Genomic DNA, 26,956 nt, shown 5'->3' with positions numbered 1-26,956 from the left:
GGTGTGCTCTTAACTCCTAAGCCAACTTTCCAGTCCCATCCGTGGTCATAATCTTTAACAGATGTATATTAACGTCTGTTCAGTACGAGGTATTGTTCTGAAATACTGGAAATACCAGGGAGCAAAAATCAAATCACTACTTCCATAGAAACATTTTCTTTCAGGCTTATTGGGGAGTTGAGGGAGAAGCAGATCAAGTGCATGTTCCTTTTTGGTGGCAGCACACTCATGCACAAGGCAGGGTAAGAGGGCTGCAGTAGACACACAGTAGACAAGAGACATGGCTCAGTGCTGTGAGTGACTACAGCTCTTATAGAGGACTGCGGTTTGGTACCCAGCATCAATGTCAGGCAGCTGGCAACCTGAGATCCAGTTCCTTCCTCATGGCCTTTTCTAGCTGCCTTGGTCATTTGCATGCTCTTTTGTGCATAAATTGATAGAGGCATGGGCACATAAATCTTTTAAAAAATATTTATTACCCCTGAGAGAAATAAGAGGCAGATCATCCAAGCCCATGATAATCATACAGGATATGTTGTGACAGAGGTGAGAAACTGTCAGAGGATCTGCTTATAGTTCTATTCAGAATTCTGGTGAGTTGCGAGCTATATCGGTTTCATAGCTCTACTTTGGGAGGCAGCTTCCTCCCTTCACATCTTGGCTGTGGAACTGAGCTACAGTGACTCTGTTCCCAGAGACTACAAAGACCAGCGTGCTTTGCGGGCGGGGCTTTAAAGGAGCTGTCCTTTAGGGCGTCACTTCCGCAGCGCAGCCAGGTTCTGCGACCAGCGTGGCGGCAGAGGGAGAGGTTGCGGTGCGTGGATAGCAGGGTGTCAGTGTCTCCGGATCGGCGTCTCGGGGTTAGCGCCACACAACTGTCCTTGTGTGTGTGGGAGAAACTGTGAGGACCCGTGTCCACCGCTCCCACAGGGAGGGGGTCTCAGAGCCCTGATAGGCGCTCCAGCCCAGTGGAGCCCCACCTCGGGGTAGGAAGGGCGGGAAAAGGAGTGGGGTTTTTTTCAGCCTCTGCGACTGTTATTTATAGTCAAAGCAATGCCTTTTTGAGCTGCTTCTTATGAAGGGGTGTAGAGATGAATTACAGCGGACTCAGAATATCGAAACATTCGACTACTGCGTTGTCCTGTCAGCTACCTGAATGATGTGATGAAGTTTGGACTGCTTCGTCCCCTTCCTTGTTTTGTAGTTTGTAATATGTACCTCTAATTTAATGGCAGGTGTCTACCTTTATAAAATAAACTATTCTGTGATGCCTATCTGGAACTAACAGGATTCTGGGATTTCTCATGCTTTGTGCTCCTAGAAATACAAGACTTCTCTGTGTTAGACTTTAAAGTAGCAATCTCAGCCAGTTCCTGCCAGAATAATCATTACCATTTACTGCAAAATGTGCCTGCATTTTGCAGAAGTCTTAGAAATACCTTGCCAGAACATCGCATCAGAGCTCAGTTAAAAAAAAAAAACTATTCTGTTGTTTATTCTACAAATGCTCTGCTGTGTCTAGCCATCGTATGAGCTCATCTAAGGAGCTTTTTTTTTTTTTATTTTTTTTTTTTATTTTATGTATTTGAGTACACTGTAGCTTCAGACACACCAGAAGAGGGCATCAGGTTTCATTACAGATGGTTGTGAGCCACCATGTGGTTGCTGGGATTTGAACTCAGGACCTCTGGAAGAGCAGCCAGTGCTCTTAACCGCTGAGCCATCTCTCCAGTCCCCAGGAGCTTTTTATATAATCGATTGAAGTCAAGATATATCCAGTGAGCACTAACAGCCAAGAGTGGGAGAACTTCTGCCAACCCTCGCAGGCCTCTTTCAGATCTGATCTTCTGTTAGGTTGTATGTTCCTGTTACATTGCTTTTTCTCTCCCCAACCAATTCAAATTTCTCAGATCACCAAATGTTGTATTCTCTTAATGCTAATCACAGTCGACATTGTTATATACATTTGCGTTTATAAGTATTTATAAGATGTTAGATACTAACTAGCCAGTTAATCCTGCCACTAAGGAGGCAGAGGCGGGCGATCACGGAATTCCAGGCCACCCAGGTCTACAGAGCAAGTCCTAGGACAGCCAGAGCTGTTACACAGAAAAACCCTATCTAGAAAAACAAAAAAGAAAAAATATTAAGTACTATTTGTCATGTTTTAACAGACATGAAAACTAGTCTACCCAGTTAATCTGTATTAAAACTGCAATTGGAACCTAGAAAGTATAACTCCATGCCCAACTTAACTTAAGTATAACTTAAGCACAACTGTTGTAAGAGCTTTTAGTGAGAGACTTTGGAAATTTGCTGGAGTGAGGCAGGTTCACCTTTCTGTTTGGAAAAGGAGGATAAGAACATTTGTCCAGAAAGAAACCTTGTAGGGTGACAATCTGCCCAAAGCAAGCTGAAATCCGAGAGGACAGTATAAAGCATAGTAAAGCCACATTCAGTAACTTAATCTTGAAGAAATAGCTTGCCTTCTGGGCTTCACTCTTTTCTCTATTAAAGATGGGAGGGGAGGGAATTAGTAAGAAAACCTTAGTCTGAGCTCCGTGGGTCTACCTTAGAGACTGCCGGAGCACTGGTGTGAGGCTCTGTGGCACTATGCTGGTTTTCCTCTGATGGTTTTGGCTTTCTATCATAGCCTCAGCTCCAGCTTCACCTATGTGGACCGCAGATGAGATTGCGCAGCTGTGCTATGCACACTACATCAAACTGCCCAAGCAGGGGAAGCCTGAGCCAAACCGTGAGTGGACTCTGTTGGCGGCTGTGGTGAAAATACAGACTCCAGCTAACCAAGCATGTGACACCCCTGATAAGCAGATACAAGGTGAGAGAGACCCTTTCTCCCTGTCAGCAACCACAGTACTGGTCGGAGAGTGCCCTGTGGGATGCGAACTATAATGGTAGGTGTTCTCCCGTTTTGTCCACCAGGTGGCGCAATGCTTCTGGTGGTGAAAACTACCCCAAGGGAACTGCAGCCCTGGTTAAATCCACCCGTGGGAATCCTCCAGAGAACTGAGGAATCTGGACTTACTAAACCGGAACACTAGGAAGCGTTCAGCCTCTGAGATTTCACTCCATTAATGATTTGGTTTTTTTTCCTTTCAGTGACAAAGGAAGTTGTCTCAATGGGAACAGGAACAAAATGCATAGGCCAGTCCAAGATGAGAGAGAGCGGTAAGCAAAGACCAGGCTCTAAATAGTGTCTCTGTGCTAAGTCCACACTGACTTTGCCAAGGAAGTGGGGTCATTCTGGTTGGAGTGGCTGACCCCTCATTTACTACTGATTGTCCCCTGAATTAGAAGACTGTTCTTTTATTTGGTTTGTGTTGTTGTTATTGTCGTTTAAGACAGGGATTCTTTGTGTAGCCCTGGCAGTCCTGGAATTCTATAGACCAGGCTGGCCTTGAACTCACAGAGATCATCCACTTCCTCATCCCAAGCACTGGGACTAAAGGGCATCAGATCCCATTACAGATGGTTGTGAGCCACCACGTGGTTGCTGGGAATTGGACTCAGGACCTCTGGAAGAGCAGTCAGTGCTCTTAACCACTGAGCCACCTCTCCAGCCTGTCCATTCTTTTTTTAAAATGAGAATTCAAAGCTGAACATGGTGCATTCCTGTAAACCCCCACACTAGATGCTGGGGCAAGAAGTCCAAGACTAGCATAGTAAATTCTCTGCCTCCAGAAAATAAAAAAGGGAAAGAAATCCCAATCGGAGGAAAAACCACCAGGAACATGCTTCTGAAAGGCAGTCAACATTCCCCTGTTTGAACCAAAGGTTCCTGAGTTCCATCATTCCACGTTCTATCTGGAAGGCAGTTGGGCTTAAAAGCAAGGAGGAGGAGCAGCCTCAGGGGCTTCTGAAGCCCAGGAAGCAGTCTTGAATTAAATAGATCATCGGCATCAGCAGAGGTCCCTTCCATTGTCCTAGCCGTGTCTCCCGTATTTGAAGACGATGTCGTGTCCACTGTGGAAATGTGTCACTGTGAGCATAAATGTGGTGCTGTGATGTAGGACTTAGAGATACAGGATTTCTGTAGCTGTGGACACAAGCCTGCAATCTCAGTGGCTGGGGAAACAGAGGCAGCAGGGGGATCTAAATTTCAAGGCCTGTTTGGGCCACAAATGAGTTGAAGAATAGCTTAGCCAGCTTAGTGAAACCCCATGTCAAAAAAGATAGAGTTGGTGTCAGGGTTGGCGGCGCATGGTTTCAAGCCCAGCACTCAGAAAGCCGAGACCGGTGAATTTCTGTGGTATTCTGTGCCATGAGCCCCAGGCCAGCAGAGCTTCAGGGTGAAACCCTGCCTGTCACCCAGCCTCAAGGTGAGGTTGAATCCCTGAATCCACGTTGTAGAAGAAGAAAGCCGACTGCTTTGAATTGTCGTCCAACCTCTACATGCAACTTGTATTACCTGCCCACACATCATGGCACATACATACAAAATACATAAAAATGTGCTAAGAGATCTGTTAAAAAGTTAGAGAATCTGGGGCCATAGCTCAGGGGCAGTACACTTGCCTAGCTGCATAAGACCCTAGACTTAACCTTCAAGCACTTCAAAGATTGTTTCTATAAATCAGTGGTTCTCAACTAGAGGAACTTTGTCTTGGTTCTTTTTGGGCTTTTTTATTATTTGTTGAGTATTTTGAGATGAGATCTTACTATGTGTACTAGGCTTATCTGTAAATTGCTGTGTTGTTCAGTCTGGCCTCGAACTCAAGGTAGTCCTGCCTAAGCCAGGGGTTACATAGACCAGTATGGACAGCAACCACTGGCAATTTTGTACCCACAGTATCTTGGGAGTTGTCCAGAAGTATTTTGGTCATTACCACATGGGCAGGGGATTCTTGGCATCTTGTGGGTAAAGGATCCGATTTATTTTTGCTTGTTGTCTGTTTGTTTGAGAGTCTGTGTAGCCCTTGCAGGCCTAGAACTCCTTGTATAAACTGGGCTGGCCTCAGACTCACAGAGATCCACCAGCCTCTGCCTCCCAAATGCTAGGATTAAAGATATGTGCCATGACTCCCACTCCATCATATATTCTATAGGCTTTCCCCTGTACAAAGGATTTTATGGTCCCATATATTGAGAAACTCAAGCTCAAAGCCCTCTAAGAGGTAACATGACGGGGCTGGAGAGATGGCTCAGCGGTTAAGAGCACTGGCTACTCTTCCAGAGGTCCTGAGTTCAATTCCCAGCAACCACATGGTGGCTCACAAACCTCTGGAAATGGGATCCGATGCCCTCTTCTGGTGTGTCTGAAGACAAATACAGTGTACTTTAAAAAAAAAAAAAAAAAAAAAAAAAGAGGTAACATGATCATCCTGAAGACTGGTGTGAGGACACTGCTGTATTTTCCTCCAGGCTTTCTGGATCCCATGCTTTCATTTACAGTATACGTCTTGTCTTTGCCACAGGAGACATCCTCAATGACAGCCATGCTGAGGTCATAGCCAGAAGGAGTTTCCAGAGGTAAGACCACACTCCTGACCACAGGCCATGTCTGGGGCGGGGTTTGCATTCTAATAAGTTTGAGTTCATGCAGATCCTGTCTCATGGAACTATCCAGGTATAGGTTAGTGGTTCTCAAACCTGGGTATGCCTCAGAGTCCCCTGCTCAAACCCAGGGTTCTGTGGCTGGGGTATAGCTTAGTGATGGGACACTGGCCTGGTGCATCAGGCTTCTGGGATGTCTGGCCTCCCTGCAGAGATTCTGGCCTCCATAGATCAGAGTGAAGCCTGAGATCTTCCTGACCTTTACAAAGGACTCGTTTCTATCATTCCCATAATGCCCGATCATGACCAGTCTATTGTAACCCTCTCCTGTACTTACCCAACCCGAGAGCTCTCTATAGCACAGAAGTGTGCTGTTTATTCAACTTGTTTTCTAATGCTGGGGATCAAGCCAAGGGTGTCACATATGCCAGGCCCTCAGCATGTAAGGTGCCCTGAACTATGTCACCAGCCTACCCCTCACTCGGCACCTTGCACCCTCAGGTACATCCTCCATCAGCTCCATGTGGCGGCCGTCCTAAAGGAAGACAGCATCTTCCTTCCTGGCACTCAGAGAGGACTGTGGAGGCTCAGACCTGACCTGTCTTTTGTGTTTTTCTCTAGCCACACACCCTGTAAGTATAGTCAAGCCTTGGGAATAATGTCACGTTAACTGCTTCCCAATGTCTGTCTCCCTCATAGAGATGTTTCTCTGAAACGTAATTCTGGCTGAAAAGAGCTAGAACTAGTGGCAGTGACTATTTATAGACACAGTCACACTGCGTGTGGGGGAAAGCAAAAGGCAGATGCAGGGCAGTGTGGAGTCTTACACTGTGAGTTCTCAAAAGTCAGGACTGGGCATCTTCAAGCTTAACCCCTACGAAGTACAATGTAATTATTGGGGCTCAAAAGTACAAAGTTTTAATGCAGTAACTAATCTTTTTTTTTTTTTTTAAAGATTTATTTATTTATTTATTTATTATATATAAGTACACTGTAGCTGTCCTCAGACACACCAGAAGAGGGCATCGGATCTCTCCACAGATGGCTGTGAGCTACCATGTGGTTGCTGGGAATTGAACTCATGACCTCTAGAAGAGCAGTCGGGTGCTCTTAACCGCTAAGCCATCTCTCCAGCCCTGCAGTAACTAATTTTAAAGCCCATTTTATTCATCTATTCATTGAATAAATATTTATTTCTCTCTCTCTCTTTTTTTTTGAGACTTTTTATTTAGAGAGAAAGAGAGACTGTGTATGTTCCCATGTGTATACACAGAGGTCGGAAGACAACTTGTAGTTTCTAGACTGGTTCCTTGCTTCCACTGGCTGGGTTCTGGAGATGGAGCTCAGTTCATTAGGCTTGGAAACAAACACCTTTACATGCTGAGTCCTCTCACTGGAGTGACAGAGGCTTGTGCTAAGCTATTCTACCTGGCCTTGAACTTCAGGCATCTTCCTGCCTCAGTCTCCCGAGTGTAGGGAATGCAGGCATAGTCCACACACCCGGCCTCGGTTTTTGTAGTTTTAGTACAGTTCTGCTGTTAGTCCTCCTAGCCCTGACCTCCTGAGGTTACAGGAGTGAGCCACCGTTCCTGTCATGAAGCCATATGCTCTAATACTGGACACCATAGGGACACTGAGCTTAAAGCAGTAGACAGGAAGAGAGCTCCATGGTAAAGCACTTGCTTCACATGAGTAAAGATCTGGGCGATATAGCCAGGATGTCAGCCTGCCAAGGGACTACTCACACCAGGGCGCTCAGGGCCATGCTGCTCTGTGGGTGTCTGCAAAACAAGACACTCAAGCCTGTAGACGTGCTGTAGGTCATTCAAATGTAAAGGTTGTTAGAATCTTTTTTAAGTGAGAGTGTGGTGATTTGGGGAGGACAGAGGTCATTAGTGAGATGTAGACAATTGAATAAATGTAAGAGAACTTCAGGAGGACAGTGGGCTTCGTGATTGTTTATGAAGGATGAGGAGAAGGCGAAGATGACTTCTCCTCAGGGCTTTGGAAGAAGAATGACTGTGTGCTGAGAAGTGGGAGGAAGAACATCTGTGGAGGGGTTAGGTTCTTCCTTTTGTTGATTGTGGGCTGGAGAGATGGCTCAGCGGTTAAGAGCACTGACTGCTCTTCCAGAGGTCCTGAGTTCAAATCCCAGCAACCACATGGTGGCTCACAACCATCTGTAATGGGATCCAATGCCCTCTTCTGGTGTGTCTAAAGTCAGCTACGGTGTACTCGTATATAATAAATAAATAAATAAATCTCTAAAAAAAAAAAAAACCCTTTTGTTAATTGTAATAATTGGACTTTTGTTTTGCTTTTTTAAGATCTTAACTAAGAACTTGGCAGTCCTCTGTTGAGCTTAAAAACTCTGGAAATGGTTTTGCTGGAAAAAAAATCTTCTGCCACTGACATAACTCTCTTGGTTCATGAGTAATCTTACAACGTGGTGCTCCCCCACCCACGGCGTATCTGTAGAGGGCGGCACATTGCCCTGACATTTACGTCTTATTGCTGGTGAATAATTTGGTGTCTCAGTTAGCTGTTTTAGACTCTTGCCTTTGTGTTTTATCGGTGTGAGTCAGCCTCCTGTACTCTGGCATTCTGTAGAGATCACAGCTCAGCCTACAGAGTAGGAGGTGGACCCCAGTGAATTCTCCAACGTTGCCATCACCTTGTAAGGTCTCTGGAAGTCAGCCAGGCAGCCTGTCCTGCGACATTTCTCCTGTGTCCCTCTTGCTTTTTCTACTCTTGTTATAAAGACAAGTATACTTTGCACACTGAAAAAGCAACACCCATTGGGTTGGTGTCTGAAGAAATAGCTTCCTTCTCAAGGGAGTTCTGCACTTTCCCCCGACCTCAGGTTTTCTTTGGTTTCCGTGGGCACAGAATAGATGGGGACTCTGTAGTCCAGCACAGGGAGACACCGGAGGTTTTAGAAACACTGGTATGGACTGGACTTTGCAGTTTATTGTGGGACTTTTCTGTGAGAACATGCATCCTAAAATCCCCAAGATGAGGGTATTATGAATACTGTTTGTCAAGGTTACTCAGCCATGAAATAAGCCACTACCTTTTTCCAGGGCATCTTACAGGCTCTCAGTCCACAAGTGCCCTTGGGAAACCTTGCTCATTGTAAATCAGTAGTTGTCAGGCCGGAGGCTCTAACTTGGTGGTAAAGTGCTTGCCAGTCTGAGGCCAGTCTCCATTACAGAAGACCTCATCTCAAAAGAGAAAATGAACGAAAGTTTCATGGGTGTAGAGGCTGAGAAACTCTGGTCTGAAGCAGTGTTTCTAAAACATCCTTGTGGTAGAAATAACTTGAGATATTTGTGTAAATGTTCAGTTTTTCATAATTCTCTCATGGAGAAGTTCTAACTCACAGGGTCTAGGAAGGAGCTCATCGAGACCTCAGAGACTCATTTGGACCTTGCTGTCCTGCCACATGTGTCTGTTTACATGTGATATAGTGTTAACTTTTAAAGCTGTATATGCTTACTGTTACTTATATGATGATTATGTGGGTGGTTATGTGTGCCACTTGCATACAAGTGCCAGCAGAGACGGGGAGTCAGGTCCCTTGGAACTGGAATTACAGGAGATTATAACCTGATGTGGGTGCTGGGAGCTGAACCTGGGCCCGTGGAAGAACAGCATGCACTCTTAACCACTGAGCCCACCTCCCCAGCACTGGTGTTAACTGATTGTTGAGGAAAGGAGAGTGTCCGTGGAAGTCTCATGTGAAGTGTTTGCCATCACCCATTAGGCCCGATTCGAATCTCTAGAACCTGCATAAAGCCAGACACAGTAGGTCATACCTGTAATCCCAGCACTCCTATGACAGAATGGATTGCTGGCGTATGCATCAGGAAACAAGATTCTGTCTCCAAGAGGAGGGTGAGGGCTGTGCCACGCCATGTGCACACCTGTGTGTGAGCATGCAGTTTGGGGTTTGTATTTGTTTTTCCTTTTTTAAAGACGGTTGCAATCATCCCCCTCTGCCCTTAGGCCTGTGCTTTACCAAGGTTTATCACCCGCCTACCTCTCAACTCTCCTAGGCTTAGCTGACTCTTTAGCTTGTATCAGAATGGCCTACTCAGTTATTAGCAGATTTCTGGGCCCCACCTTCAGAGTTTCTGGTTCAGGATGTATATTAGGTCCCAAGAGTTTGCTACACACACACACACACACACACACATACACACACACACACACACACAGAGAGAGAGAGAGAGAGAGAGAGAGAGAGAGAGAGAGAGAGAGAGAGAGAGAGAACACGAATGAATTCAGGATCTCCTGCTTGCCAGACAGTCACTCTGCCACTGAGCTCTCTCCAGCCTCACAGTTTGCATTTCTCACTCATATGGATTGTCACTGTCACTGTCATTGGTCAGGGAGACTCCCTCTGAGAATCACTGGTTGAGGGGTTCCTTCTCACACAGGTGGGGACGCCTCCATCATTCCAAAGCTTGAGTTTGAAGAACAGCCTTGCTGTCCTGTCATCAGAAATTGGGCCAACAACTCACCTGGAGAAGGGAGCGAGACTCTAGAAGGTTCTAGAAATAAAAGGAGCTGTGAAGGCCCTGACAGTCCTGTAGCCAAGAAGAAAAGGCTTGGAACACCTGCTGGTTCCCTCTCCGATTGTGTAGCTCACCATGGGGCACAGGAAAGTGGTCCAGCCAAACCAGATGCCAGCAGCTCTGGTCTCACCAAGGAGGAACTGGATGCTGTCAATGGAACAGCTTCCGGTAGCTTCAAAGTGGTGGACATATACAGAACGGGAGCCAAGTGTGTTCCTGGAGAAACTGGAGACTTGAGAAAGCCAGGTGCTGCCTATCACCAGGTGGGGCTACTTCGTGTGAAGCCTGGCCGGGGAGACAGGACATGCTCCATGTCCTGTAGTGACAAGATGGCGAGGTGGAATGTCCTTGGATGCCAGGGCGCACTGCTAATGCACTTCCTGGAGAAGCCCATCTACCTGTCAGCCGTGGTCATCGGGCAGTGCCCATACAGCCAGGAAGCCATGAGGAGAGCACTGACGGGCAGGTGAGGAGTGGGGAGGGCAGCAGAAGGCGAGCCAGAAGCCAGACGTCTATCCCTGCAGACTCCTCAGTTTACGTCTTGTCACCTTTCCTAGAGAAATAACTAAGAACGCGTGAGGCTGAGGCTTGCACTGTGTGTACAGGAACTTAAAGAAACGGAAGGAAGGAAGGAATGCGGTACACTTGGGAGTTAACTGACTTTTATTTTTGTTAAGAATAGTATTGATAAATCTTTAATGTAGAAAGATGTCTGTGATGTCTGAGAGCAATTTGGAAGATGAAGTGAGCTCCGTCTTGGTCTTAACATCTGTCCGTGCACAGAAAGCTGTGGAGCTGCAGGTCGGGATTACCGGAGTCATGCTGTTACGGTCTGTTTTCCGTTATCATTTCTCTGCTGTCTGCTTCTGCAGTAAGCAGAGCAATTGCCAGTGCTGGGATGCATCTCAGGCGGGGGAGTGCCTGCTGGATTTGACTGACGCTCTAGGTTGAATCTCAGCACCGCATAACACTGGGTGTGATGACTGGAGACACAGACTTCTGCTCTTAGCATTTGGGGCAGGGAAGGGGGAGACAGGAAGATCAGAAGTTCATGGTTACCCTGAGCTACATAGGGAGTTTGAGGCCAGCCTAGGCTACATGAGATCCAGTCTCAAAAAGGAAAAAAAAAGGGGGAAAAAAGCAGGCAAGCAAACAAGAAACAGTTTTTGAAAACTAAATATTAGTTTTCATTCCTTGAGTGACAATTTTGGAATTTTGGTTTCTTTTTAAAACACAGAATGTTGTAAGATTATGCTTCGATCTTAATCCCAGGCGTGGGACTGACCGAATCCCACTCCAGCAGGGCCTGACTTTGCCAGCTGCAGGTAGTCTCTGCCACTGTGTGATGTCTGGAGTTCTGGGGACTCTTCCTTCCAGGGTATATAAACACCAGCCCTGACAGCCAAGGCTGCTGGCCATTGGTCATTTCAGGGGGTTGGTTGCAGGTTGCTAGTAGTTGTGCTCTAAGAAACAAAAGGAAAGTAGATTCGGAGATCTCTCTCTCTCGCGCTCTCTCTCTCTCTCTCTCTCTCTCTCTCTCTCGCTCTCTCTCTCTCTCGCTCTATTCTTCTTTCCCTCCTCTAGTGATAGGGTTGAAACCAGGGGAATAGAAGGTAGGAAAAAGAACCCACAAAGCAGCAAAGGCCAGCTACAAATCCCAGTGCTCAGGAAGCTAAAATAGGGGGATTCAAGTTCAAGTCCAATCTAGGCTACATCTGCAAGAGAAAGACCATGTCTTGAGCTGGAGAGATGGCTCAGCAGTTAGGAGCACTGACTGCTCTTACAGAGGTCCAGAGTTCAATTCCCAGCAACCACATGGTCGCTCACAACCATCTGTAATGGGATCTGGTACCTTCTTCTACTGTGTTTGAAGCTACAGCGTACTCATATAAATAAAAATATAAAAATTAAAAACACTAAAAAAGGCCATGTCTCAAAAAGGAAAAAAACAGCTATACACGTGGCCACTCTGGTATGTGCTATAATAAATTAGAGTTAGAGAGGCATCATGGGCACACAGCCTGGGAAGCAGATTCCAAAAGCAGGACCCTAGACAGAACCTAGCACTCCCACTCATGCCCATGCCCAAGAGAAGTGAAAATGTACATTCCCATTGAAACATACAGAGCTGTGTATAGCAGCATGTTGGAAGGAGCCCAAATGCTTATCAAGGGATAAAGGGACAAATGAAGAAGGTATAGTGCATCTCCAGGCATGGCGACATACGTCTTCAGTCCCAGCACTCAGGGAGTCTGGGGCAGTTGGACCTTTGTGAGCTTCAAGGCCAGTCTGATCTACATACTGAGTCCTAGGACAGCCAGGGATACATGTGAGACCCTGTCTTAGAAAGCAAACAGTAGGGCTGGAGAGATGGCTCAGCGGTTAAGAGCACCCGACTGCTCTTCCAGAGGTCCTGAGTTCAATTCCCAGCAACCACATAGTGACTGGCAACCATCTGTAATGAGATCTGATGCCCTTTTCTGGTATTTCTGAAGAGAGCAGCAGGATATGCATATAAATAAAATAAATACATAAATTTTTTTTTTATTCTTTTTTTTCGGAGCTGGGGACCGAACCCAGGGCCTTGCGCTTCCTAGGCAAGCGCTCTGCCACTGAGCCAAATCCCCAACCCCATAAATCTTTAAAAAAAACAAGCAAACCAAAAAAAAAAAAAAAAAAGTAGTACAATTAAACAAGCAAATACTATTCACTCTTACAAAGGATTGGAGTACCAACATTAAGTTGCATTAAGTTCAACGCTAACCTGGCTCTGTGAGATCCGGTCTCAGAAAAAAGACTGGTGGGGGCTGGAGAGATGGCTCAGTGGTTAAGAGCACTGACTGCTCTTCCAGGGGTCCTGAGTTCAATTCCCAGCAACCACATGGTGGCTCACAACCATCTGTAATGAGATCTGATGACCTCTTCTGGTGTCTGAAGACAGCTAAAGTCTTATATACAGTACTTATATATAATAAATAAAAAAACCTTAAGAAAAAAAGAAAAAAGACTGGTGTTCAGATCCGTGGGGTACAGCATCCATGAGAGTGAACCATTAAATCTCAAGCTAGTGAAGTAAGCCACACATGGTTGACTCCATTGCTGTAAAATAACCAATAAAGGGCGAGTCCATAGAGATCCGCGCTCGATACGGGAGCTGGAGACGGGCAAGGAGTGTGGTGTTGACTGCTAATGGTTATAAAGTTTCTGAGATTTGAAGTTCCCGTCTGCACTGGATTTGCATCATGTGAGCACCTGGCTTGTTCAGAAAAGGAAAAGTACAACTTTTATAATAAAGAATCATTTTAGTTCCTAGGATTTCCTAGGAAGCCTGTGTGAACAAGGTAAAGTGTAAGTTTCTAAAAATAAGAATGAAGTTTTAGATTTCAGATACCACCGATGAACATTAACTCTGTCTTTAGCTATGCCTCAGAACAATAGGATGGGATCTTTTTTTTAAGCCATGAACTTCTTGCTGGGGCTGTGGGTGTGTTGCTCCGTTGGTAGGCTGCTTGCTGGCTGGGATAAGTAAGGTTCTCTGATCCTCAGTACCTCATAAAACACGGTAGACTTGGTGCACACCAGTAATCTTAGCACTCAGGAGGCAGAGGCAGGAGGATCAGAATTTCAAGGTCATCCTCTGCCGTAATTCAGGTTCATGACCATCCTAGGCTATATGGGAACTTGTCTCAAGTAAGTAAGTAAATAAATAAATAAACAAACAAACAAATCCAGGAACTTGCTCCGGAGACCAGGCTGGTCTAAGACTCACAGAAATCCACCTGCCTCTGCCTCCTGAGTGCTGGAATTAAACATGTATGCTGCCACCACCTGACTTGTTTTAAAAGTTCTTACTGTGCAAAATCTGGCATGTTTCACTTGTTCCACCTCAGTAAGTAAACAAATTCACTCAGCTGACTCTTGTAAGGCTTGGGGACCATGAACAACTATCTGAGAGTCTTTTCTTAAGGTGCATCTAAACTGAATGCATTTTCCCTTATACGTAGGTGTCAGGAAACCTTGGTTTTACCCAGAGGCTTTGAAGTTCAAGAGCTGAAAATACAGCAGTCGAGTTTGCTCTTTGAACAGAGCCGCTGTGCAGTCCACAGGAAAAGAGGGGACAGTCCAGGCCGACTCGTCCCTTGTGGGGCAGGTAAGGGATCACAGACTGCCCTAAGCGGGTCAGCATCAGGCAAGCCTAGGAGGATAGTGGGAACGCCAGTGTGTTCCTTGGAAAATTCCCTGTGAGGTCCTGGCTAGGTCACTTACCTTGTCTTGGCCTTCTTTATTTTTAGATTAGAAGAATGTTGCCTATCCTGGCTATTATGAGAATTAAGAAATTCTGTTTAAATATACATATTAATATATATAAATTTATAATTCTGTACCTGGCATATAATACATTTTCAATGAAAATTGTAAGCTAGGAGCCAGTGAAATGGCTTAGTAGGTAAAGGCACACTTTCTAACAAACCTGATAACTCCAGATTGATCCCTGAAATCCACAATGGGAGCAAAGACCTCCCCTTAGCTTGTCCTCTGACATTCACATATGCACCACGACATATGTATGCCTCTCCCAATAAATAAGTATACTAAAAAATTAAATTGTAAGCTATAATAATAATCACACTGATGTCACTGAACCCTGAAGAGCCAAGCTTCACACCCACCTTGAGTTTGAGGTCATAGCCAACTTTCATGCTGCTGAAATGTCACAGAATTATTTGATAACTTTTATCTTTTATTTTTATCAAGTATTTTTAATCTTTTATTTTGGCCCCAACTTTCCCAATATCCCCCCTCCCCCTCCCCCTCCCCGTCTCCCTCCCTCTCTGTCTCTCTGTCTCTGATTTTATTGGTTTGGTTTCTGTTTGGGGTTTGCTCGCACTTTTTGTAATCCGACTCCAGTTAAGTGCTGTCTGTGAAATGTTGACTCATCTTGGCTGGATCTCTTGCAGGTTACCATAGCTACACTGCACAGTAGCCATAAAATTATGTCCAGAGAGCAACATTTTCCAGCATCTCCCCCACCCTCCAGCTCTGTCATTCATTCTTCCGCTTGTGTGCCCTGAGCCTTGGGAGTGGGGATGGATGCAATTGCCCCATTCGGGGCTGGGCGCTCAGTAGATACTCTCAGCACTTTGACCAGTTCTGAATCTGTGTTAACTGCTGCCCACTGCAGAGGGAAAACCTGGGCCAAGATTGAGGGCAGCACTGACTTCTGAGTAGAGAATGTTTTAACCCAGAATTCCTCTCTTCGTAGCTATCAGCTGGAGTGCTGTTCCTCAGCAGCCTTTGGATGTCACAGCCAATGGTTTCCCACAGGGAACAACAAAGAAAGAAATCGGAAGCCCTCGGGCCAGGTACAGCTTTCTGGGGCTGGGAAGAGGCTAGCTATGAACTCACCCCTTCCTATCCAATTATGAGACTTTCATTTCCCCCAAAAGGAAACTAGGTACTCCAACCCCTGCCCCTCCCCCTCCTCCCCCTACTCCCTGGCCCTTGGAAATCCCTCATGTGCTACGTGAACTTTCTGTGCTTCTGTCTTCGGGATTCTTGGTACAAAAGTCCTTTACCACCTGGCCCTTTGTGTCCTCCTCACCTACCAAGCATGCACTTCTCCGCAGTTCACTCGCACAGTGTAGCCTGACAGGCGCATCGTTGTAACTGAGCGGCACTCCTCATCTGGCCTCTCCTCTCTTCAGCGAGGCTTTGGGGCTGTTCTGCTTCAGGCTGCTATTAGGAAGAGTGCTGGTGTGAACAACTGGGTGCCCGTTTCGTAGACTTTAGTTTCTCTTAGGGAATGTACATCGGTGGGTCACGTGGTAACCACATAGATAGCTTTTTAGGAATGAGTGGACCATTTCCTAGCAGCTATGCCATGGCGGTTCCCACGAGCCGTGGGGAGGAGCTCCAGCTGATTCCTCCCTGCCCAACAGTTGGGATCACTGTTAGGTCTGAAGAGCTGCTCCTTGCCTTGCTCTGCATCCCCAGTCACTGATAGTATGGGCAGCGTCTTCCATGTACTGGCTCACAACCATTTGTAGTCTTCTTTGGAGAGAGAACTGTTCTCATTCCTTGCACATTTTGCAATTGATTTGTTTTTATTTTTAACTTCTAAATTACATTCACATATTTTGGGGAACCATGTGGAGGTCCAAATACATTTTGTGGGATTCAGTTCTCTTCTTCCACCACGTGGGTCCCTAGGACCAAACTTAGGTCTCTGGACCAGGCTGACCTTGAACTCACAGAGATAGATCCTCCCACCTAGGTACGTGCCAGCATACCCAGCCCTTTTTCCCGTTTTCAAAAGGATGTTGTTCATTTTCCTTTATGTGTGTAGGTCTTTTTCCTTTATATATGTCTGTGCCCTGTGTGTGTGCAGTTCCCACAGAAGCTAGAAAAGGGTGCCAGAGTCCCCAGAACTAGAATTACAGTTTTGAGCCATCTTGAGAGTGCTGGGAATTGAACCAGGAGTCTCTGGAAGAGCAGCCAGTGTTCTTAACCACTGAGCCATCTATCCAGCTCCCTGTTTTTACTTTTGATGGTGCCCTTTACAGCACAAAAGTTTTCAATTTTAATGAGGTCAAATTTATGTACTTTCTCCTTTGCTTGTATAGCACTTTTGGTTCCTTATCTAAGGAATCAGAGTTGCAAACATCTGTTTTGTTTTCTTCTGTTTCCTGCCACCCTTTGTACTTGGTTAGAGACCTGAGAGGACTGTGGGCAGGTTTCCTGCTGCACTTTGGATCTGTTTGTGACTGACTCAATCTCCTCTTTGGCCCCACTCAGCTGACATGGATTCTGGTTGCTGCTTTGCTCAAATGAGAGGAGTATTCTTTGCTTAGAGCATTTTTCCTCACACTTCTAAAGCCCAACTCAACCACCACTACCTCCCATCAGGAGGTCATCCCTAGAGTCCTGTGGTGCTGCTCTCCAGCCTGTCACAGTGTGTCAGTGTTCCCTGTGTGACCTGTAGTGTGTCACAGTTTAACCCCATTGTCTGTGCGACTTGGAGGCAAGGCCAGCTACTCTGTGGGCTGCAGTGTACTTTTATCTGTTCAGTGAGAGTTCATGGATAGATGGCAGTGCCTTAGTTACTTTTCTACTGCTGTGACCAAGCACCATGACCAATGCAGCTCACAGAAGGAAACTTATAATGGAGGCTTAAGACCATCATAGTGGGGGTTGGGGATTTAGCTCAGTGGTAGAGCACTTGCCTAGCAAGCGCAAGGCCCTGGGTTCGGTCCCCAGCTCCGGAAAAAAAAAAAAAGACCATCATAGTGGGAGCATGGCAGTGGGCAGGCTGAGAGCTTACATCCTTCTCTTCAAGCAGGAGGTACAGAAAGACAGATAGACAGACAGACAGAATATGAATTAGAATGCAGACTCTGCAGGGCAGCAAAACCTTGGGGATTGACAGGTCGTTTCAGACCCTGGAACCTCTTTTCCCAGGGGTGCCTAGGCAAGCACTCAGCCCCTCTCAGCTCATTTGCCAGCCGTAAGGCAAGGTGAGCCATGAGGACTGAGTGCGGTGGGTAGAGCTTGACATGGCGTTTTGCTAAAATTGATATCCCTTGTCCTGGAACACACACACACACACACACACACTCTCTTATTCTATTCTCTTCGCACTTCTGTTTATCCCTATAACAGAGCCTACTCTTTATGGTTTTTTAGATTGAGTCTCTCCGTCTCCCTCTCTCTACCCTTCTCCCTCCTTGTCCTAGGATGTCTTTGAACTCACAGTCCTTCTGCTCAGCCTAGCAAGTACTAGAATTGTGAACACCACTACTCGAGACTCAAACTCTAGCTTTAAATGAGGTGGTATCTGTCAGAGAAAGTCCTCTTGCCGTGTCTTTCAGAGTGTCTTGTCTTGGCCATTCTTGGATTTTAAATCTAAAGATCAATTTGAGAAAAAATGGACATCTTTCAGAATTGTCATTCAGACCAGGAACATGGAGGGCAACTACTCTAACCACTGCACCAAAGGTTCATGGGACATGGAAAGTCCTGTAACATTCCTGCCAGCTGACCAGTTTGTCGTGCTCAGATTTATAACATAGTTTTGATTACCCACTTATTTAGGACTTCTTAAGGTTTTTTTTTTATTATGTTTATTTATGTTGTGTCTGTGCTTTATATATGTGTGTGCTTGCAAACACTCATGACTCAGCATGTGTGTTAAGGTCAGAGGTCATCTTTTGAAATGGTTCTCTCCCATCATGTGGGACCCATGGATGAAACTCAGGTTGTCAGGCTTGGTGAAGTGCCTTCGCCCACTGACCCATCACACTAGCACAAAACTTAATTCTTTTTTTAAAAAAACATTTATTTTTGTTTTATGTATACGAGTGTTTGGCCTGAATATATGTCTGTGTACCACATATGTGCAGTGCCCACAAAGTCCAGAAGAGAGCGTTGGATCCATGAAACTGGAGCTACAGATAGGTGTGAGCCATTCTATGGGGCAGCAGACTGAACCTGCGTCCTTAGGAAGAGAGAAGCACATACTTTTGCTTTTTCATTATTTGTATATGTGTGTTTCTTTTTGTGGTTTTGTGCACTTAAGTGCAGGTGCCTGCAGAGGCCAGAAGGGGATGGCAGCTCCCCTGCAGCTGGAGTAACAAGGCTGTTGTGAGCCCCTAATGTGGGTGCTGGGAACCAAACTCAGGTCTTCTGCAAGGACAGCAAGTGAGCTGGGTGGTGGCGGCTCACGCCTTTAATCACAGCACTCAGGAGGCAGAGGCAGGCAGATCTCTGAGCTCAAGGCCAGTCTGGTCTACAGAGGACAGAGAGAAACCCTGTCTCAAAACAACACCTCCCCCCCAAAGCAAAGCAAACCAAAACAAAAACCTAATAGACTGTTCATAGTTTCTACTGATTGGGAATAAATAATGAATTTAATAGGTGGTTGTGCCTTGGGATTTGAGAGGTCAGTTATGTTATTTGGGGTTGCAGTCCCCTGAAAGCTTGAGTGAGGTTGGTGGGATTTAATTCTGAAAATGCACAGTCGTGTGGCTAACAAGTCAGTGTGACTTGCCAGCAAGGTATTTCAGTTCCTCACAGCACAGATCTCTCTAGAGAGGCAGGTGTTGGTGACCCATCCCTGTGGTCCTAACTTGGGAAACTGAGGCAGGAGGCTCTTGAATCAAGACCAGCCTGGGCAATACAGCAAGACTTTGTGTCAGGGGAGGAGAGGCTGAGGAGACAGTTTAGGTCGGGCTGCATTTCTCCTTGTGGGGTAGAGGGATGGGAGATGTGGCGCATTCACCCCTGAGCGCTGTGATGAGGCCTGGTACGAAACCAGCTGGAGGTGACCTCTACTCGCTTCTTCTGAACAGATCCCGAATCAGCAAGGTGGAACTCTTTAGATCATTCCAGAAGCTGCTGAGCTGCATTGCAGAAGACGAGCGGCCGGACTCCGTCAGGTGAGCTTGTCCATCCTTGTTCCGTCTGCAAAGGCTTCTGCTCTGGTTCTGGCTTATATCTGGGGGGACATCTGGCTGGGTGAGCGAGTGGGCACTTACCGCTTACCCCGAGAGAATGGGAACTTCCTTGTAGAGTTTGTGTCAAGGTCTTAACGAAGTTAGAGGAGAGGCTGTTCTTGCAAGTAGCACAAAAGGGTAAGAGGAAGGTTCAGTTTTAGTCTTCTTCACACATTTATTTACTTATTTTGAGATAGGATCTCACTGCCCAGGTTGGCCTGAAACTGAAACTCACAATATACACCGCTTAAGCTCAAACCCACAGCAGTCCTGCTTCCGCCTCGCAAACGCCATGTTGACAGCACTGGCCTTTGTTTCCTGTCATTTTTATCGTTTGACTGATTGGCTGACTTTGTGATGCTGGGATGGGACCCAGGGCCTCTGGTGGTAAACTCCAGGAGCACAGACTCAAATATAGTTTGATATTATCAAATTCATGGGTCCTCCTCTTTACTAACAAGAGAAATTATTAAAATAAAACTCAAATCAGTATTTACTGCAAGAATTGTCTCTGTACTCCTGGAGTCTCCTCCCCACGTCCTCCACCACACTCCTATGCATCATGCGAGCATGTACACACACTTACATACATACACACACACATACATACATACACATACATACATACATACATACATACATATGCCTGGAGTCTCCTCCCCACATGCCGCTGTCCTCCACCACACTCCTATGCATCATGCGAGCATGTACACACATGTACATACATACACACACACACATACATACATACAAACACACACATACATACATACACACATACATACAAACACATACATACATACATATACACACACATACATACATATATACAAATACATACATACATATATACAAACACACACATACATACATACAGACAAACACACACACATACGTACAGACAAACACACACATACAGACAGACACACACAATAAATATAGGGACCAGAGAGATGGCTCAGAGGCTAAGAAGAGGATTGGCTGGCTACTCTTGTAGAGGACACAGGTTCAACTCCCAGTACCCACATAGTGGCTCACAACCATGTAAAACTCCGATCCCAGGGAATCTGACACCCTTTTCAGGCCTTTGAAGCACTGCATGCACATGGTACTCAGGCAAGATAAATGACCTTACCAATAAATATTACCAATAAATAGTAAGAGTAGGGGTTGGGGATTTAGCTCAGTGGTAGAGCGCTTGCCTAGGAAGCACAAGGCCCTGGGTTCGGTCCCCAGCTCCGAAAAAAAGAACAAAAAAAAAAAAAAAATAGTAAGAGTAAAGGACAGGAGTGAGACAGGATAAAGTTGCATTGGGAGGCAGGTCTCTGTATGTCGTTGTTGTTGTAATAAAAAGAACTGGTGAACACAACTTAAGGAAGACTTCTTTGTTCACAGTTGGAGGGCACAGTCCGTAGTAGAAGGAAGATGAGGAGGTGCCTGCTTAAACTGTACCCAGAATTAGCAAGCAGAGAGAGGAGCAAGGGTGGTCAGCTCCGTTTTTCTTTTTGTTGTCTGGGACCCCAACCCCTGTGTGGTACTGCCCACATCTAGGGTGGGCCCTCCCTGAGTCAAACCTCCCTGGAAAGCAGCACCTTCATTCGTGTGCCCAGAAGTTAGTTTCCCTGGCGATTCTAACTATGAATCCAATCTAATTTACAATGAAGATTGGTTATCCCAGCCTTGATTTATTGATGGTAAGAATAGTAATATTAGCCATGTAACAGGGTCGCTGAGAAGAATATAAATAAAAATATTGCATGTAAAAGTGCTTGACACAGGCATGGCTTATACTTGGTTTTGTAACGAATTCTGTTTATAAAAATCTATGTGGAGTCTGGCTGAAGAGGTGACTCAGTGGTCAAGATCATTTGCTCCTCCTCCAGAGGACACTGGAGTTCAGGTCTCAGGCCTGCTGGCCCCTCTGTTCTAGGGGACCTAACGCCCTCTTCCCAACACCATGAGCATGTGGCACAAGCATGCTGCCCAGACACACAGGCAAAACACTCATAGACGTAAAATAAACATTTCTAATTAAAAAATACATTCTGTGAGTGAGAAGTATGTGCTACAGAAGTATTAAAGGAAGATTTCTTCAGACATTGGCAAAGATGATAAAGAAGACTGTTCAGGGGATGCAGGGGAAGGAAACTGGGCTCAACTCCCAAGTGTAAGAACAAGTGAAAACTTTGAGTCAGGAACAGAGGGGGTTGGTCTGTGGAAAAATCTCTAAGCTGATCAAAGCTAGGCTAGGGTAATTCTTAGTAGACCTATAGTAAATAGGATTCTTGCTAAAGGTGGGCAGGGTAATGAGCTAGACAGTTAAAAAAAAAACAAACAAACAAAACTTTTCCTCCCCTTTGAGTTAGTGTCTCATGAGGCCAACTAGCCTCAAACTTCCTACGTAGCCAGGGATGGCCTTGACAGTTCCCATCCTCCTGCCTCTGCCTTCCAGGTGCCCACACCTGGTTTACTGAGTTCTGAGGACCAAAGCCAGGGCTCCATGCTGCTCAGCAAGCATCTACCTGAGCTCCACACTCAGCCCAGAGTGAAGAACTGGGTCCAGTATTGAAGGTGATGAAAGGTGAAAGCCAGACAGAGCTGCTGTTTAAAGCACACAGGAGAATTCTAGCTCAAACAGAACTTAAAAAGCCAGGGCAGAACTCAAGGCCAAGACAAGATAAGGACTCAGAGGACTTCCACCCACACTTTGGTCTTAGTCCTTATCTAGAACGCCTAGCAAATAAGAATCGCAACCACTCAAAGCGTTGGGCGTTTTTCAATAGAGAGGCTAAAGGATGTCCACTGCAGCACTGGTAGGAGAAGGTAGTGTTAACTGACCTTCTTAAAAAACAACCAAGAGGAGTTGGGGATTTGGCTCAGTGGTAGAGCGCTTGCCTAGCAAGCGCAAGGCCCTGGGTTCGGTCCCCAGCTCCAAAAAAAAAAAAAAAAAAAAAAAAAAAAAAACCAACCAAGAAGGTTCTAAACTTAGATCCTTTGGTGGAAACCTTAAGTCAGGGCAGGGTAGACAACTCAGTGATAGGAGGAGGACACTGTCCAGCATACATGAAACTCTGTGATCCTCAACACCACAAAGGAAAGAAAACTTTGACTGTGCAAGGCCCATACAAAGCCAGTGTTCGGTGATTCTAACCCACTCAAGCGTCTATTGATCTAACATGAATTCTCTGTGAGGAACAGGCTGCTCCCTCTGCACCTGGTCTGCTGTCTGAATGTGCCCAGTTGCTCTAAGGGCAAGCACTCCATTTAGAACTGTGCTTGATGACATGTGTGCATTAGGGTGCAGAAGCTGGACACCTATCAGGAGTACAAGGAGGCCGCGTCTGCCTACCAGGAAGCCTGGAGTGCACTCCGGAGGGTACAACCGTTTTCGTCCTGGATCAGAAACCCACCCAACTACCACCAATTTAAATGACCCGCTGGTATCAGGACCCTTCACAGTATTTGCCCCTCCCTCCATGCTGAGCAAACCTCTGCTTTTCTGTTGGTTAAACCCCAAGGAGAAAGAGATGCCTTCTCCGAGAGCGCTGCCCCTCTTTGGTGTCATAAATGGAACCCAGAACCTCATCAGACTGCAGCAGCTCCCTGCTAAGTAGCCTCAGAAACGACCTTGGTATCGGCCTTCAGCTGTGTCTGATTGGTTCGGAACACACGGCATCAGAGTTTGGAACGTGATGCTTTCAGAGTGATCTGCAGCAGCTCTGCTTTAATCTTCTTACATTGATTCTGCAAGTGTGCATTGGGCTGAAATCATCTCAGAATGATGGGAACTCCACAGCCTTTCATCCTGCGGTAATGAGAATGTGTCTCAGATTCCCAGCCGCCCTTTGAGAACCATCATTCCCAGTCCTCAGCCACCAGATGTGGTTGAAGTTAACTTTACCTCAGGCTCAGCACAGGGCTAGCCTTGGAAAGCTCTGTTCTCAGTCAACTTTACCTCAGGCTCAGCACAGGGCTAGCCTTGGAAAGCTCTGTTCTCAGTTACCAAGAAAGGTCTGTTTGTTTGTAGCCTACACTGTCCTTGGCTTTCAGTCCTTCCAAGTACCAAGATTATAGGCATAAGCCGCCATCATAGCTAGCACAAGATAGTCTCTATGTCTCTGTCTCTGTCTCCTCCTCCTCCCCCTATCCCCACCTTTTACTTGAGACAAGGCTGGCCTTGAACTCAACAAGCAGCCAAGGATGACCTTGGGCTCTGATCTTTTCATCTCTGACTCCTAATGTAACACCGTACTTTGCTTCCAAGATTTTCTTCTGACCAGTGTTGTGAGGGCCACCATAATCTTGTAACTGCCAGTAGCCACCATCTTTTCCTGCCACACAGAGACAGCCAGTGGAGAATGAAGGTGGCAAAGAAGAAAATGGACAGAATAGCCAAAGCCTGGGGACCCAGCTTGCACCCAAACTACAAGAGACAAAGGCCTGGTTTGATTGTCTTTAGCTATTTATGGGGCCCACACATGCTGTGGTGTGTGTGTGTGGTAAGCACCTGTATCAGCTGAGCAGTCCTACCAGGTGCCTGCTGCTTAGATCAGATTGTTTTCTTGTTAACTCAGTTCCCAAATGCCTTAATTTCCTACAGCATCAGCAAAAGACCTAGGAACTAACCCTATTTAACTCTCACCTAAGAGCGCGCACCTTATTCCCACCGTGACTAACTGGCTGGAAATAGAAGCTCTGCTTCTACTCAGTGTCACTGTGTTTCATAGTGCTGTGTGTGCTGTGCTGTGCTGTGTGTGCTGTGCTGTGCTGTACTGTGCTGTGCTGTGCTGTGCTGTGTGCGCTGGGCTTTATTTTGGTTTGGTTTTCCAGAAAGGGTTTGTTTGTAGCCCTGGCTGCCCTGGAACTCACTTTGTAGACCAGGCTGGCCTCAAACTCAGAGATCTGCCTGCCTCTGTCTCCTGAGTGCTGGGATAAAAGGTGTGTGCCACCATGCGGGGTTCTTTTATGAGATTTTTATATCATAAAGACTTGAATAAAATGTGAAGGAGTAACTTTTATAACTATTTATTTGCTTGTTTGTTTGTTTATTTTATATCCCAACTGCAGTTTCCCCTCCTCACCCCCCCCCCCCAGTCCCTCCTCTCCACCTCCCTTTCTCCCCAGCCGCACCCACTCCTTCATTTCTCTTCAGAAAAGGGCAGGCCTCCAATGGATATCAAGCAACCATGGCTTATCAAGGTGCAGTAAGACAGGCACTTCCTCTCCTAGTAAGGGTTGACAAGGCAACCCAGTAAGAGTAAAGGGTCTCAGAGTATACATTTTTACTCCAAAGTTATAATCTGTCAAATTTACTCACACCCAAAACACCTAAAACCCTTGGACACTGCCATATGGGTAGAAAGCACTGGAGGCTGCTTCACCTTGAGCTGCACTTACTGCTCAAGAGCTAATGGTGGTATTTAGACACCCAGCAGCCTGCATCCTGTTTTATGCTCTTTCCCCCCCCCACCCGGAGCTGAGGACCGAACCCAGGGCCTTGCGCTTACTAGGCAAGTGCTCTACCACTGAGCTAAATCCCCAACCCCTGTTTTATGCTCTTAAAACCCAAGTTTACCGGCTGGAGAGATGGCTCAGTGGTTAAGAGCACTAGCTGCTCTTGCAGAGGTCCTGAGTTCAATTCCCAGCAACCACATGGTGACTCACAGCCATCTGTAATAAGATCTGATGCCCTCTTCTGGTGTGTCTGAAGACAGCTACAGTGTACTTATATATAACTAATAAATAAATGTTAATAAAAAGAAAAAACCAAGTTTACACTGGAGGGAGGGGGGTTACCTTTAATCTCAGCACCTGGAGTTCTGTCAGAGACAGAAAAGTTTAGAATTCTATGTATGCCATAAAATCACATCTCTGTAATACTGGCAAGTGCTTGTTTGCTCTCAAACTGTCATAAAACCTATGCTGCCCTTGAACTCCTTTAGCTTCCTAAAATCCCCAGCCAGAAAGTATCCTCTCCATAAGTTACCCTGTCTGGGCCCAGTCACCAGCAACGTTATCCAGTCTGAGCCTTAGGCCAAAGCCGTGAGCCTCAAAAGCCAAAGTGGTTCCCACTGTTATTTGACTGTGTCCCTCTTGTGGTCCTCTCCAGGCTCTGGCTGCAGCAAACCTGTTTACTTGGGTGAAGTCAGAGACTATGAGGACGTTCATGCATGTCCCCCAATACCCACCCAACCCACTCACTGGTGCCCATAGACCAAACCCAGAAACAGGACAAGCAGCAGGACAGTTCTCCCTGATCATCAGAGAGACTAAAAAGGGCCTTACATGTGGTAGTCATGCACAACCACCAGCTACATCCCTCTCAGGGTTCTTTAATTCATGGGGAGGAGTTTGTATTTAAACTGTAGAAAAACTAGAAGCCTCTCAGAAGTGAAGCTGCACAGGAAATGGGACAGCAGCTCTACCCATAATTCCATACAATTGTGTCTTCAATTAAAGAAAAATCACCCAGATTTGGCTCTGGAGGGAAATTACATTCACCTGTGTTCCTAAATAGGGTCTAATGTTATGACCCTGTGTGTGTGTGTGTGTGTGTGTGTGTGTGTGTGTGTGTGTAAGTTTTCCTCAGAACTTTTAGAACTTAGTTTGATTCAGTTATACGTGTGTACATGTGAGTTCATATAGTTCTTCCTTCAGGATGGAGGAATGCCATGTTAAATGCCATGTTTTATGGATTCCCCAGGGCCAAGCGTGAGCTCACTGTGGAGAAAATGGGCTGCCCTGGATGCCAGTGCCTTGCTGGAGAAATGCAGGCCCTGTCTGATTTGCTTGTCTGTGGCCGCTGGAAAGTTGCCCCAACCCAGACCTTGACATTTTTGGCCTACGGACAAGTTCCAAAGCCAGAGTTTTCCGGTTTGTTTCTAAACACCAGCTCTTTTAGGCTAGTTAAGTTTTCAAGTGCCACTTGTCTCCGGTGCTGGTGAGAAAGCCAGAGCTGTTGGGAGCCCCCTGGCTGCACAAAGGTCACAGAAGTAGGAAACAGCCTCCAACAGAAACAGAACGTGTGCGTGAGCAGTGTTGCCGCATGCCTTTAATCCCAGCAGATTAGAGTTGAAACCCAGTTCTCTGAGGTGAAGGCCAGCATGTTCTACAGAGCTAGTGCCAGGACATCCCGGACATCTTGAGAAACGAAAGAAAAAGCAAAAACCTGAAACAAACTAACTGTGTCTATAACTGGACCAACATGTTTTTCCCTGTAAAGCCACCCAAGTAGATCTGAAATGATTTGCAGGTCCGTCCTGTAGCCCAAAGGCCAGAGGGAAATCAGTCAGACTCAGAGCTGCTAAATAAGCAGCCTTTGAATTCGTTTCTGTTAACGGGGACAGTGAGTAGGATGCAGCCTTTGTTAAC

General features: G+C 46.1%; 1 protein-coding gene across 8 annotated transcripts in view; it reads left to right on the top strand.

The window, feature by feature from the left end:
• Positions 1–758: 758 nt before the first annotated feature.
• The window catches only part of Adat1 (adenosine deaminase, tRNA-specific 1), a 42,977-nt gene continuing 16,779 nt past the window's right edge, over positions 759–26,956 (top strand). Inside the window, 10 exon segments of one of the 8 annotated variants that reach the window (NM_001109611.2) lie at positions 759–860; positions 2,654–2,839; positions 3,121–3,189; positions 5,436–5,490; positions 6,016–6,146; positions 9,957–10,560; positions 14,099–14,244; positions 15,358–15,457; positions 19,442–19,528; positions 22,883–24,605. In NM_001109611.2, coding sequence (NP_001103081.1) covers positions 2,674–2,839; positions 3,121–3,189; positions 5,436–5,490; positions 6,016–6,146; positions 9,957–10,560; positions 14,099–14,244; positions 15,358–15,457; positions 19,442–19,528; positions 22,883–23,018 — 1,494 coding nt within the window. In that variant the 5' untranslated portion in view covers positions 759–860; positions 2,654–2,673 and the 3' untranslated portion in view covers positions 23,019–24,605. 8 annotated transcript variants of the gene reach the window in all.

This window comes from Rattus norvegicus, chromosome 19 (assembly GCF_021556685.1).
Source record: "Rattus norvegicus strain SHRSP/BbbUtx chromosome 19, alternate assembly SHRSP_T2T, whole genome shotgun sequence".
Lineage (NCBI taxonomy): Eukaryota > Metazoa > Chordata > Mammalia > Rodentia > Muridae > Rattus > Rattus norvegicus.
The sequence above is the reverse complement of the archived record's forward strand: the minus strand, read 5'-3'. Positions and strand labels throughout refer to the sequence as shown.